Genomic DNA, 15,053 nt, shown 5'->3' with positions numbered 1-15,053 from the left:
CAAACTAAAACCACGACATGACTAATTTTAAGTCATGACCAATTCTTGCAATGTTAATCAAGGGGCATTAATCCCTAATCACACTCGCTAAGACCACGACAACCACGCACCAACCAAAACTAAAAGCTTGGGTGAGGACCCCACAGAAATCTTTATCGTAGGGAACAAGTCAAGACTCAAATAAAAATGACGTCGTCTCTGGTGAATGAAAGGAAGCATTAATTTAAAATAAATAAAAACCGGGACACCTTTCCACTGATTTGGTGAGCAGGTTGGGCTAACATCATATCGAGCATGACCTCTTCAAAATATATCCTTGTTAATAATTTGACATCTCATCTGCAAAACGGCTGACTCCATAATAATAAACAATTATAAATCTTAGCGGTGGTTGACTCTTTATAAATAGATAACCGTGCAAAAATGGGTCTTTGACTCTTTATAAATATATATATATATAAAGCGACCTTCCTCATAGTAGTAATTGATATATAAGCACTTAACCCGTATAAAACCATGATAATGGGCCGGAATAGGGATGGGCCTTGGGAACGAACTTCGCAGTCCTTCGCCTACGAACATACTCACAGATACACTAACAAACAATCGTCACTCTTCGTCAGTGCAGATTCTATCAAAACACCCTCGTTGTATATTATACAATGAAGTGATCCATATCATGTGGATAATATCATGCGTTCACAGACGGTTAAAGGGATTAGCTTGAAAATTTTAGTTTTTATATCTCTGTTGTAAGCCAGCTTATTCTCTTAGAAATAAATGATTCTGATAGGATCCTTATTCATCAATAAAAGGCACCCTGATTCTGTAACAGTGTTCGGTACCCCCCAACTCCATCCCTGATTTTGTGCCATCATGAGAGTAGGAAAAATTGTACGAGCATCATTACACGCCTCCATGTGACTATCAAAATACAAGCCGATCATTTACAGTCACAGATACAAACAGAAGTTTCACATGTAAATATTGATTAAGACTTAATGGTGCCCTGTTCTAGATGTGGACTGGAGGTTCCAACCCATTTCTGTTGCAAAGAAACTGTACAATTTACAACCAGCAATAGCAGCTCGCTCTCAGCTCAATCAAAATCTTTCAGACGTGGAAACTGGCAAATACAACCACGACGACGACATTAAGAAGATGCAGACTTAATAAAAGTTGCAGAAAAAAAGTAAAAAACCTGTCTATGCCCAATAGTTTTAAATTAGCTACAAGAATCATATTATTTCAAAAATTTTAAAATATGTGTATAAAAACACAATAATAGATAACCGTGCAAAAATGAATTATGGAATAGAGGGGGTTCTAAAACTGAAAACGAAGAAAACTAAGAGTACGTGTGCATGATGACTGATAATTGCGTCACATTATTTTGCTTAGGACGTGATATAATATCATAACAGAAAGATGGGAAACAGAGTAGCATACAAGTTTGGTCATACAAATCAACCTCATAATGAAAGTCTGCAGTCTCGTGGCCGAACATAAAAGATCATGCACGCCTTTTTGCAAGCAACACAAGGAAAACCCTGATTTCAATATCTACAGACAGCTCCCTTCTTCTTTTCACATTATCAAACAGTTTTTAATGAAAGATGATCAGATCCTCATGCATTAAGTAACTGGCCTTCTATGGGACATGATACTCAAATAAAAAGTGCCATGATTTCACATAACCTGAACATTTCAACTTTATATGCAGCAAAACTATGACGGGACCACAATATTCATAAAAGCTTTGTGAAATCATAATGCATGAACTTCCATACCTCAATGGTGCTTTTTGCGAGAATATTTCTCCTTGTCCCTAGATCTCCTATCCTTTCTATCATCATCTGATAAATCCCTGTCCTTGTCACGGCTTGAATATCTGCTAGGAGATCTACTTCTCTTGCGACTGTGATGATCCAAATGTTTTCTTTTTCTCTTTGATGAAGACCTTTTTTCAGATCTAGACTTGGAATGCCCATTATGTCCATCATCATTCGATGAATCAGTATCCGAAGTACTGCTACGTCTGTGAGATCTATGCTTCCTAGATCGATGTTCCCTTTTTTCTGCTTTATTTCTATTCTCTTTATGATCAGAAATTTTACCGTCATCTTGATCTCTTATGAAAGTTATGGTTTGGTCTTTTCTTATAGTGTTTGCATGATCAGGAATTTTCTTTGTCAACGTTCAAGGAGTCCTTGACCTTCTCATCTATCAAAGAAGCGGAGCTGGTGGTCTTGTTCACTGGGAGTGATTCTGGTGGAACCTCTAGCCCAAGCTCTTTACCTAAAGACTCCAAGAAATCCCCAGCTACCAGACGATTTAGAGTAGTATTAACCCCTTCAATCTTTTTCCCTGGATCCGCCACAGAGCTGACTCCAGCATTTTCCTCTTCATCATCAGAATCATCAGAAAAGATTGCCTGCATTTCATAAATGTCATTTATCATGATACAGGCAGAAATTTGACATGGTTGCCCACAAGTAGGCAACACAAGGCATCGAACATGAGCGCTAACAAGTTAACAAACTGTTATACCACATATAAAATTTAGGTACCTTGTAAAGATCAACGGGCTTCTGCACAATTGTGGCATTAGTTTTGGAGTCGGGATCCTCTTTATTAGGTTGTTCCTCACTTTCTTGCAGTTTAGATTGAGAAGCAGGTGATGGATCTCTTTTTGAAGTAGTGTCTGCACTGGTAACTTGTGGACTAGAAACCGGCATATAGATGAGAGCATCAAACTTGCTTCGGGCTCTTGGGAGTGGTGGTGGCTGTAAAACAATGGAAGTGACTGATTAAATATGTTTAAAGAATAGGTAGAGACAACTATAAGCCAGAAGACCATTAAAATCACATGAACATGCAAGGTGACTATTTTAAATTATATTGAACCGTCTCCATCAGTATTACCAATAATTTGAGTATAAAAAATCAACTAATTACTGAATGTGCTCATTCCATGCTAGTTTGCAAGTCTTCTTGCAATTGCAAATTACTTACTATACAATGACCCTAAAGACCATCTATCACAATCGAGCATAGCAGAAAAACAAATAAATCTATTGAAAATAGAGAGAAAACCCTTACTTTATTACTCCATAAGATGGGCTTATACAGGCCCTTACTACACAACTTACAAATAACACCCTATCTATTACTAATATGTCAACACTCCTCCTCAAGATGGGCGAAAGATATCCACTAAGCCCATCTTGTCACATCCTCTAATCATATCTACTGAGCTAAGTCCCTTAGTCAGACAATCTGCTGCCTGATCCTTAGTTGGAACATGACTTAACTCCAGTAGTCCACTGTCCAACTTCTCTTTGATGAAGAACCTATCGATCTCGATGTGTTTGGTTCTATCATGCTGCACCGGGTTATTAGCGATACTGATGGCTGACTTGTTATCACACCACAGCTTCATCTTTGCTCCTTGATCTAGTTTCAGCTCCACCAACATACTCTTCAACCACAACAATTCCGCGACTCCCAAGGCCATAGCTCTATACTCTGCTTCAGCTGTTGACCTCGCCACCACTGACTGCTTCTTGCTCTTCCACGAGACCAAGTTGCCTCCTATAAAGATACAGTATCCTGAGGTGGACCTCCTGTCATCAGCACAGCTAGCCCAATCTGAGTCACAATAACCCTCGATGCTCACATGTCCATTCTTTCTGAATATCAGCCCCTTTCCGGGGACACTCTTTAAATATCTCAGAATCTGGTACACAGCGTCCATATGATCCTTCCTCGGATCGTGCATGTAGCGACTCACCACGCTCACTACAAAAGAGATATCAGGACGTGTGTGACTCAAGTAAATTAACCTTCCCACCAGCCTCTGTATCTGTCACGATCAACTGGTTCTCCAGCCTCAGCACCTAGCTTGAACTTCTGGTCGATCGGTGTAGTTGCAGGTTTGCACCCTAACATCCCTGTCTCTTTGAGAAGATCCAGTGCATACTTTCTCTGGGATAGGACGATTCCCTCCGCTCCTCGAGCTATCTCTATTCCAAGAAAGTATCGAAGCAAGCCAAGATCTTTCACCTCGAATTCCTTACCCAGTCTTACTTTGAGTTGGGCAATCTCCTTCTCATCATCTCCTGTAATAATCATATCATCCACATATACCGCAAGCATAGTAATGTGGCCTCCACTCCGTCGAAAGAACACTGTATGGTCGGCGTTGATCTGTTGGTATCCCATACCAATCATAGCCCTTCTGAATCTGTCAAACCAAGCACGAGGAGACTGCTTCAGCCCATAGAGAGACTTCTTCAATCTACAGACCTTTCCCACTGTCTGATCTGTACCAAATCCTGGTGGTATCTCCATGTATACCTCCTCCACTAGATCTCCATGAAGAAATGCATTCTTCACATCTAGTTGGTGTAACTTCCATCCACCATTTATTGCCAGAGAGATTAAGGTCCGAACAGTGCTCATCTTCGCCACCGGTGCAAAAGTCTCATCATAATCGATGCCATATGTCTGACTATACCCTTTTGCCACCAGACGAGCCTTGTAGCGTTCAACTTGTCCATCTGGATTCTGCTTCACAGTGAAGACCCACTTACATCCAACTGCTCTCTTTCCTTCTGGTAGTTTTACTAGCTCCCAAGTACGGTTCTTCTCAAGAGCTCCTAGCTCCTCATGCATAGCTGCTTTCCACTTTGGGTCCTTCTTAGCAACCTGCCAATTGTTAGGTACAGTAACAGAATCCAATGATGCAATGAATGCTCCATGTGCAGGGTGGATATTAGAATATGATATAAAATGGGCAAGATCCCAACCATATCTATCGGGAGAATGTCCCGCATTGCTGCGAGTAGTCCTCCGTACTGACATTGGTGTGGGAGTAATGAGAGGATTGATATCACCTTGGGAGGAATCTGATGGTGGTGTAGGTGTCTCAGGAGTCGGGACAGGCGTTGATAAGGGACCTGGCACTAGTGGCACTGTAGATACTGTTTCCGTAATTTGCTTCCCCTTCCCCTTCCTACTATAGGTAAGTAGCTCTCCCTGAGCCGTAGGCCTAACACCTCTTGTCTCCTTATCCTCTTCTTCTTTATTCTCCTGCTCCTCCTCAACCAATTCTCCTTCCCAAGGAATCGTTAGAGAAATCGATTTCTCCACATTATTCTCTACATTATTCATCTGCCTCTCACCATTCTCCCATTCTCGCCTCATACTTCCAGTATTAGGCGAGTCACCAACGGATGATGGTACCTTCTGTGTGTAATATGGCTCAAATTCACGAAAGTACACATCCATGCTCACGAACAACCTTTTCTCCACCGGGCTCCAGCAAACATATCCCTTTTGAGTAGCAGAATATCTTACAAAGATACACTTCACCGCTCTAGGGGCAAGCTTCCCGACGGATGGTTTGTTATCCTTCACAAAACACACACAGCCAAATACCTTCAGTGGAAGAATCCCACCATTATCTCCTTTCAATGTCTCACACGGAGACTTCCAATCCAGTACTCTCGAGGGCATTCTGTTGATCAGCGCCGCTGCAGTCAACACTGCTTGCCCCCACAATGTTTCTGGGACATTCATGGAGATCATCATACTTCTAGCAACCTCTAAGAGATGTCTGTTCTTCCTTTCTGCTACCCCATTCTGAGCTGGTGTGTATGGACACGTAGTCTGGTGTTGTATTCCATGAGATGACAAGTATTCTCCAAACACTTTGTTGGTGTACTCTGTCCCATTATCAGATCTCAATACCTTCACCACTGCTCCATATTGGGTCTGAACATTCCTATGAAAGTTTTGAAAGCAGCCAAACACTTCACTCTTATTCTTCATCAGGTATAACCAAGTAACGCGAGAGAAGCAATCAATGAATGTAACAAAATACTTGTATCCGTTCATAGAACTTGTGGAACAAGGCCCCCAAACATCTGAATGTATCAGATCAAATGCATGAGAACTCCTATGATCAGAACTAACATAAGAGCTTCTAGTAAGCTTTCCCAACTTACATGCATCACACACAAGTTTCTCTTTATTTGCTTTCTCAAATAAAGATGGATACAATCTACTTAAAGTACCAAAGGATGAGTGTCCCAAGCGCTGGTGATGAAGCATCAATTCACTCTCGGCACTCATTTCAGATCCTACTCCTGCTTTCTCTACCATTGACACCAAAGCTGAGTCCAGTCCCTCACGATCCAAGTACCACAGTCCATTACTCCACGTGCCAGTCCCAAGTCTCCGTCCTGTCCCTTTCTCCTGGAAGATCACCTTGGGAATGTCAAAAGAAACGATACATTTTAGTTGGAGGATAATAGCACTAATGGACAAAAGATTTACTGGAAAGGAAGGAGCATGCAAAACATTGGACAGAGTTACAGAACCTGTACAATTAACAGTACCCTTACCAACCACAGGCTGAAATGTACCATCAGCTGTTTGGATGCTATCTGCTGATGCTAGGTGAGTGTATGACGAGAACTCACTAGCGTTGCCCGTCACATGTCGAGATGCACCGGAGTCGACAATCCATTCTGATGGTCTATTGGGAGACATAGAAGCAAGAGCATGTATGTCATCCGTACCTTTGGTCGGATGAGCATAAGTAGCAGAGTTGCCTTTAGATGTCTCCTCAGTTCCACTTCTTCAGTCCCCATCTCCTGCTACTCTCTGCTTCCTTCGAAGAATCTCCAGGAGCATATGGTCCTCCTCAGTAAAGATCATCTCAGTTGCTTCCTCTTCCTCTGCTACCATCAGATTCGCCCGATTCCCTGCTCCTCTTCCACCTCGTCGACCCCCACGGCCACGACCACGACCTCCGAACTGTACACGTCCACCCGAATCTCCTTCCTTGGGTGGCTTGGTGCAAGCATGCCTTAGATGACCCACTGTGCCGCAGTTGTAGCATTGTCGAGTCTCTCCCCTAGATCCAGTGTTGCTAGATGCTGCCATTGCTGACTTCACCACAGGAAGTCCACATGTCCCTGCCTGCAGCCGAATGCGAGTGTCCTCCTGGATCATAGCAGAGACAGCCTCCTCAAGCGTGGGAATCTTCGGTTGAGCTAGTAACAATGCGATTCGCTGAGCGAACTCTGATGTCAATCCCTTGAGAAACACCATAGACCTTTCCTGTAGAAAGGCCTCCCGCTCTTTACATCCCGGGTCCTTGCAGCTAGCCCGGGGGGAAAAATGATCATAATCCAGCCACAGGCGCTCCAACTCTGTAGCATATTCCTGTACAGTCCTCTCTCCCTGGACTGTGGCATCGATCTCTCCTTTAATCTGGAATACCCTCAGGTTATTCCCCACTCCATCATATGTCCTCCTCAACTTCTCCCAGACATCCTTCACCTTCTCAATGCCATCCACCGTGGCGGCGATCGTCGGGACCAACGAGTTGAGAAGCCAGATGTACACCAACATATGAGTGGACTTCCACTCACTTCCCTCCGAGTCCTCCTCCGGCTCTGTCACCTCTCCTGTCAGATAACCCTCCAGATTCCTCCCTGCAAGGGTGTATCTCACCCGCCGCGACCAGCTCAGGTAAGTACTCGGTCCATCAAGCTTCAGATCGATGGTCGGAAGCTCCAACTTCTTCGATGGTTTTGTCGCGCTCTCACTAGCCGACAACTTCATTAGCTTCATCAAAGTTGACATCTCCGCGGGGTTCAACTTCTTGATGATCTCCTCCATCGAATAGGCTTCAGACCCACCACCTGTTCACCTTCTCTTCCGACCCTTGTTGTGTGCAGTAACACTTTCGGCAGCACCTCTGTTGCATAACAAGAGTAGGATCTCAAAAAAAAAATCTCGTTACTCAGAGGAAACAAGAACCAAACACAGTTATATATCTCATCGATGTGAGATATAAACTCTTCATGTCATCAGTTCGAGGACTGAGTCGAGAGATGCACATGCCAAACTTCTAGGTCTGACATAGCGGCAGCAAGGGGGGCTCCGAGGTGGCAAGCGGTAAGTAGGGGTCAGGGAGGAGGTTGTGGTCTGTTTGGGGGTGGGGGGGGTCGGCTAGGGTCAGGGGGTTTGAGTGGCGGGGTTCTGGGGGGGAGCGGGGTTTCGAGGGTAGGGGATTCGGGGTACGTATTGGGGATCGGCGAGAGGTCGGGGGTCGAGGGTAGGTGGGGTTCGAGGGAGGGGGGTTCGGGGTCATGTTATTGGTGGAATCGTTCTCGAGGGAGGTGGGAGAGGTGAGGGTTGATCGAGGGGGGCGGGGGGGGCGGCGCTAGGAGAGGAGATGGGGGGGGGGGCGGCAGCGTAGGAGAGGAGAGGGGGGGGGGCGGCGGCTAGGAGAGGAGAGGGGGGGCAGCCGGCTCTGATACCATATTGAAAATAGAGAGAAAACCCTAACTTTATTACTCCATAAGATGGGCTTATATAGGCCCTTACTACACAACTTACAAATAACACCCTATCTATTACTAATATGTCAACAAAATCTTATCAGTGAATATGGAACAAAGGTCCAATACAATCTAACGCTGCTTGGTCAAGATCAGTGAGGTCTTGTTAACCAATATTACAGAAACCAGGTTGGAATAAAGAAAATAGACAGAATGGAGGTTCAGCCAAAAATGACCACCTTCTCTCTCTACTTCATATTTGTTAAAAGACTGATGAACATCTTCACTCTATATGTCCAGCACAATCTAACTCTGATTCATCATATCATCAAGATCTTGTTAACTGGGCTTACAGAAACCAGGTTGGAAAAAACAAAATAGACAGAATGGAGGTTCAGCCAAAAATGACCACCTTCTCCCTCTACTTCCTATATGTGAAAGATTGACCACACATCTTCACAGTATTTAAAAAGATACTAGTGCCCAACTCTTGGAAATGCTAAAGTCATAAACTCAAAGACGCAGTAGTGGTTCTCTAAAAGCACCCAAAATATAAATATTGCTTCCTATGAGCAGCCAAGTTCTTGATACATTTGTTCTTATGAGCCAGATAAGATGCAAACTCATACTGCATTGATGGGATGGCGATAGGAAACCGAGCGATGGAAGTATAGGATGTCTCTCAAAATTAGGCAAGAAAATAATCCCTTGTCATACAAGGACCGCATTCTGCAATTATCATATAATATATCTTTTGTCATCTCCATTGTTGATGCTATCTCCTGATCAGAGTTCTGAAAAGCTAATTTGGCAAAAAAAATTATCTCATGGTAAACTGAAACAAAGTTTGGAAGATGGAAATTGGAAAGATATATGATGATAGTCAAAATACAACGGACCCGCCAGAGGAAGTCTAGGATGTCTCTCAAAATTGGGCAACAAAAAGAATCCATTGTGAAACAAGAACCCTATTTTCCAATTGCCCTATATCTTTAGTCTTGATGCTATCTCATAGTTCGGAGTTCAGCACAATGTAAAATTGCTATAAAATTATCTTATGATACAACTGAAACTAAGTTTCATAAACCAGTGTATAAACCAGGGCCATCCTAATCCTGAAAATTGACTGATTTACCTGATTACCGTCTGAAAAGAAAATTTCACCCGATTGGAAAAAAAAAATTACCCAATGGCAGTAAGGCTTTAGAAAAGTAAGCAATTTATATAGAATGGTAAGTTTTTGAAAGCAGAAAAAATTTTGTGGTAATCTTCTTGTGCAGAAAAATTAATTCATATGTAATGAAATCATAACCTAAAAAAGTTACCTTCCCCATGAAAGGATCAATAAGATCAAATCTCTTGCATAGAATCGCAGAGGGACGCCACTGAAATTCCTCCCTCTTAGGGTACATTTTATCCACCATCTTCTCTTCAACTTCAGAAATTTGTTGTGTCTGCTTGACATTTCAAGTAACATCTTAACTACTAACTCAAGTATGGAAAGGGAGTACAGCTGTTGAGTAAAACAATCTCAGGGAGGTTAAAGAGGACAACAATTAAGTATAAGAATTTCAGGGAGGTTAAGTACCTCAACTGTGGTAGAAGGCACAAAGCCACTTTCATCACCAAGGAGTTTCAATCCTTGCTGGCTCAATGGAATATTAGATTTTGTGTTCCATTCCCCTTTCTCAATTGCCTCTGCTGCAGCCTCAAAGTCCAGTCTTTCCCGAGCACGATCTGTATCAGACAGTGCGCTTCTACCGCCAGCATACGTGGAACGAAGGCCACCTTGATATTTATCCTTCAAAAATTGCTCAAATCTTTTCTGCTTTGCAGGATCATCTTTGAAAGGTTTAGCAGGTTCTGAGGAGTCAACCTATAGTTGAAACAAGCAATGATCTCAATAACCTTTTGTGAAAATAAGCTCATTGTAATATGATATAGATAATGCAATGTCACTTTACAATTATTTATTTGGATAAGATATTTTCCAACAATCAATATGTTAATGGCATCAGTTAATCTGATAGAAGTGATGTGTAAGCACTTACAACTGATGTGGGTTTTGTGAAAGCATCAGAAAGGTTGGACTGAAAATGAATTTCTTTATGGGCGACAAATGTGGTTGAAATTTGGGCGCTTCTCTCCAAGGGCTTTTCACCTAAAATTCTCCCACGACTCTCAGCTGTCATCTTTCGGTCAAATGATGCAGCCACCTGCCTTTGTTGACCAGTTTTCTGCTTAGCCTCCCACAATTTTCTTTCATAGTATAGATGACCATTTCCACCACTAAGGAATGAAAATAATGGATTGGATTCGTTCTTTTCCTTGGAGAGATCTTCAAATAATTTACCACAGCGAGCAACCAAAGTTGCAAACCCATCTATCAATAATCTCAAATTGTTGTCTTCTGGAGGAGGAACCTCTAAAGGGGGAGATTCAGCAAATTTCTCCATGGTCTCCAGTGGGGATGTAAACTTATGAATAGGCTCAAAATCAGGGGGGATAACAGGAGGATAAAATCTGGAAAACGAATAAATGTAATTAGTTCTCTTGAAAGGACAATATGACAATTTTTTTGCAAGCATCTATGACAATGTAATATAATGCACAAGCATCAGACTAGCTGCTAGATGCATAGCTTCATTAAGGCACCCTTCAGCTTAAATTGTCGGTCAACATTGAGAACAAGGACTCACTGGCAAACTTTTGTCAGATACCCATATAAATGGATACTATTTAGGAATATACAAAAACAGAAACTAAATCAAGATAATGTAAAATTGTTATGATTTCTTTTCATACTAAAACATACGATATTTTACACGTTACAAGTCTAAAGAGCAATCTTGAATGGTTTAGCTACCTTTCCAAACTATAGTCAGAATTTGATGCAACTTTGAAACCAGGAAGAACACCCTGCTTTCTGTATTCCAGTTTAAGCTTTTTGTCTGGGATTTCTTTTGAGGGTTCTTCTTCTTGAACTTCCATTCCAACATACTCAAAACCTAGTAACAAATATTCCTTAAAACCGAAATGCATAAAACATAATGAAGTGGATACATGCAACATACATAGATCTATATACATTAAGGAAAAGAAACTATAATTATGCCCATGCTCACCAGATGAATATATATCCTCATCTTCAACATCAAGTTCCTCAAGTGCTCCAATCCAAACCTGGAGCATATTTTCCTGCTGATGTATGAGTTAACTAATTAAAGTCTATTTCACAAATAAGAAGACTTCATATTTATGCGTTAATAAGTGATAAATATTTTTCAGAAAGGAAAATAACTAAAAAACTAAAAATGAGATATAGAAGCATAGCAGACAACTCCAGAAAGAAAAACATGAAAACAAAAATATCAGCACAAAAGGTATCTTACAGTCAGAAGCTGAAAATTTACTCCTTGATGAAACATCAGTTCTTGTACCGTAATCTTTACGTTTCGAATCATGCAACATCTTTCTATCTGAAAAAAGTATTAAAAAAAAGTCGTGAAGTATTCCACCAGATATGGAATAGAACCAGAACAGTGAAGAAAATACTTGAATAGCACCCATTACCTCTAAATTCAGGAGCATGCTTAAAAGGATCATAACCCAAGCCATGTAAGTCCTGCTTCGGGTTGAGTACATACACCTAACACAAAGAAGAAAATATCAACAACTTACCATCACATGAGAATTAACAACACTATCGATGAAACATGGTAATGTTATGTAGTACATAGTGTAAGTACAACATGATGACAGACACTACAGCAAATTTCGAAAAGCTAGGATAAGGATATAACGGACATGCAGAGCTGGCAGGGTACAGCATACTCAGACATAAAGATGGAAAAAGACATGTACATACGGTGCAATTTGATCAGTTCCAGTATGATTATTGTTCATTACCTACGTAAAGCATGTTTTTCAACTAAAACATGAATACAAACAAGATGTTAAATAAACATAAGATGGATGTCATATCTTAAACAGTTCTCAACTTTACTTAAATCACTTTAGCAACACAACAAAAGCGAAACATAATAATCTTAAATCATTAACTTTAACTAAATTTTGCTGAAACCAAAAAATAAAGGGAGGAAGCAGACAACAGTAAGAAACTAGATATTATAACAATATTTTAAGAAAAACAATTAAAGTAAGGAAAAAGGAATATGACTTATTGAATATGAAGAATTAAAGGAAAAGGTAACGTTATGCACCAAGTTACTGAATACATCACATGATGCCCCACTAGCTGATTAGAAAATAAAACAGGACTTGTAAAAGGAAGAAATAGAACACAACACCCATATGCAAAGTTACTTACAGGGGTGCTTTGAGAAGAAATGACATCATCATATCTTTCAGATGTATCTTTGAGGCTGTTCTTACTCAATTCAATCTGAGAAGGTTCAGAACTCTTTTCATTACCGGACAGTGCAAGGAATGCTTTTCTCGCCTCTCTACGTGCATCTAAAATATAAACAACATGAAACTGAGATGTATTTATGGTAAGATTTGAGACAACATTACACTAGATGGAAATTTCTAATTTTATACAACAGGAATAGCATAAGACTAACAGCAAAAATCATAAATAAATCCAGACTATATAAACTGACTCATCTCTCATTTTGGTTACTATTGGGAAAGAGAATAGCATGACCTTTCGCAAGATGAAGTGTTAGAGCACATATTTATGGTCTTCGATATCTATGGTACTCCTAGAAGTAAAAAATAATACACTCCATGATCCCGCCTTTTCTCAATATTGATATTTGACAGATCATTTTCTTACTACAGATAACAATTTTGGTGTTTCTGGCTACTAGTCCCTTAAATCATTAGTAATTTGATATTAGTCCCTTAAACTGCGTATCATGATGTTAGTCCCTCAAATTGCTGAAATATGTTGATATTAGTCCCTAGCGTTAGTTGGGGTTATAAATGCCATGGAAATTGCGTTATGTCTAACTTGTGCAGGGAATGGACAGTTATACCCTCACTCTTGTTACCCAAACCTGCATACCCATTAAGATACCCAAATAGAACCCGTTTCACAATTTATCTTCTCCAACAGTACGAACACAAACAACCCATCTTCTCCAACGGCTGTTTTCATTTTTGGCTGCTATAAAGGGCCATTGAAACCCTCCATTGACCAAATATCTTTCTCTGACCTAGATCCAAAACCTTATTGTCAAGTTGCCATAAAGTTTTTTGTTTCCTCTGCCAATGGAGTTTTTGCTGATAGGGCTGACTTGAGGTGTTATTGCAGGTTGCAATGCAGTATTCGGACTCGCAAGCAATGGGAGAATAAGGGTCTTCAATTATAGCCGACATACAAGAAAGGGGGGGTATTTTGGTAACTAGACACCCTTCGTCAATCTAAACCTAATCAGGGTGAAGGATTCTGTGCAGAAAATCTATCAAAGGTATTTATATAACATATTTCAGAAATTTGAGGTATTAATATCAAAATACTCAGACTTAAGGGACTAACGTTAACATACGACTGATTTAAATGATTGATATTAAACTACAATTTTATAACAGACATTGAACGTGTGGATCATGGATTATACCCAAGAAAGGTGAAAGCATATTGAAGACATGGCAAAGCTCATCCAATCAATTAGCAGGGGTGAGCACTATTTGGAGAAAAAATGAGCAAAATCAAACTTTCAAGCCCAAAGCAGCTAATGGGTTAGCTTTCGTGAAAGTTGCGTTTCAGTTCACTTTGGTTTTTATTAAAGTTATATTTCAGTTTCCATTTCAGTTCTTGAGTCCTCCATCAATTCAGCTCAGCAGAATCACTGCCTAGGCAACAACAGCCCTGACACTATCAGGCCTCTCTCTCCTTTCTGGAACTCCTCCCTGCCATGGCGCCTCAATCACGATAGTCCTCTCCTCTCAGCTTTCTTTTCTATTTGTAGTAAATTTTGGTGTTATAAGATGACAAAACTTTTCCTTGTCCACAGCCCATGGATCATGCTACCATTTGTACTAGAGCATTGATATTTGATATAAAATTCAAAAGAAAAGATTTATGGTTATATCTTGGTTGACATATATTGGGCTACAACAATCAACAATGAAGCCTTAGTCCCAGATTCTGGGGGGTCTGCTGCGTGAGTTTTATTCTTCCCTTCAAAAATGTAAAGAGCTGTCTCTTCTGTTAGGTTAACCATTATAATATTCTTTTTAATTGTTTCCAACCACTTCTCTTATTGGGTTGTTGAGTTTAATCATATAAAGATGTTACTAGATCATGATATGGTTTATTAAAGATCTCTAACCTTGATTTGTTACTCTAACAGATGTCATTTTAACATGAACTTTCTGATCCACTTGAAGTCAATTCTAAGTTAGCATGTTTCAAAGCAGCTTTGACAAGAAACAAAAAAAGAAATATAAAAAGGGTTATGTAGCATGGGTACCTAGGTTGCATAGGTACGAGTACGGGTATGGACACGGGTACGGGTACGAGACACGACAAATGTGGACAAGAGGCCTTTGTCCACCAAACTTTATATATATATATATATAGAAATATAAAAAGGGTTATGTAGCATGGGTACCTAGGTTGCATAGGTACGAGTACGGGTATGGACACGGGTACGGGTACGAGACACGACAAATGTGGACAAGAGGCCTTTGTCCACCAAACTTTATATATATATATATATA

The 15,053-nt window shown here is 40.6% G+C and overlaps 1 protein-coding gene across 1 annotated transcript in view; it reads right to left on the bottom strand.

The window, feature by feature from the left end:
* Positions 1,334-15,053, bottom strand: part of LOC109829008 (G patch domain-containing protein TGH homolog) — a 25,486-nt gene continuing 11,766 nt past the window's right edge. The window contains 11 exon segments of the mRNA XM_020396048.1: positions 1,334-2,434; positions 2,571-2,786; positions 9,686-9,814; positions 9,949-10,236; positions 10,412-10,883; positions 11,227-11,368; positions 11,486-11,538; positions 11,540-11,561; positions 11,753-11,839; positions 11,934-12,009; positions 12,691-12,836. Of these exon segments, the coding sequence (XP_020251637.1) occupies positions 2,177-2,434; positions 2,571-2,786; positions 9,686-9,814; positions 9,949-10,236; positions 10,412-10,883; positions 11,227-11,368; positions 11,486-11,538; positions 11,540-11,561; positions 11,753-11,839; positions 11,934-12,009; positions 12,691-12,836 (1,889 nt within the window). The 3' untranslated portion in view covers positions 1,334-2,176.

This window comes from Asparagus officinalis, chromosome 1 (genome assembly GCF_001876935.1).
Source record: "Asparagus officinalis chromosome 1, Aspof.V1, whole genome shotgun sequence".
In the NCBI taxonomy this organism is placed as follows: Eukaryota; Viridiplantae; Streptophyta; class Magnoliopsida; order Asparagales; family Asparagaceae; genus Asparagus; species Asparagus officinalis.
Note: the sequence above shows the minus strand (reverse complement) of the source record. Positions and strands in the feature narration are given on the sequence as shown.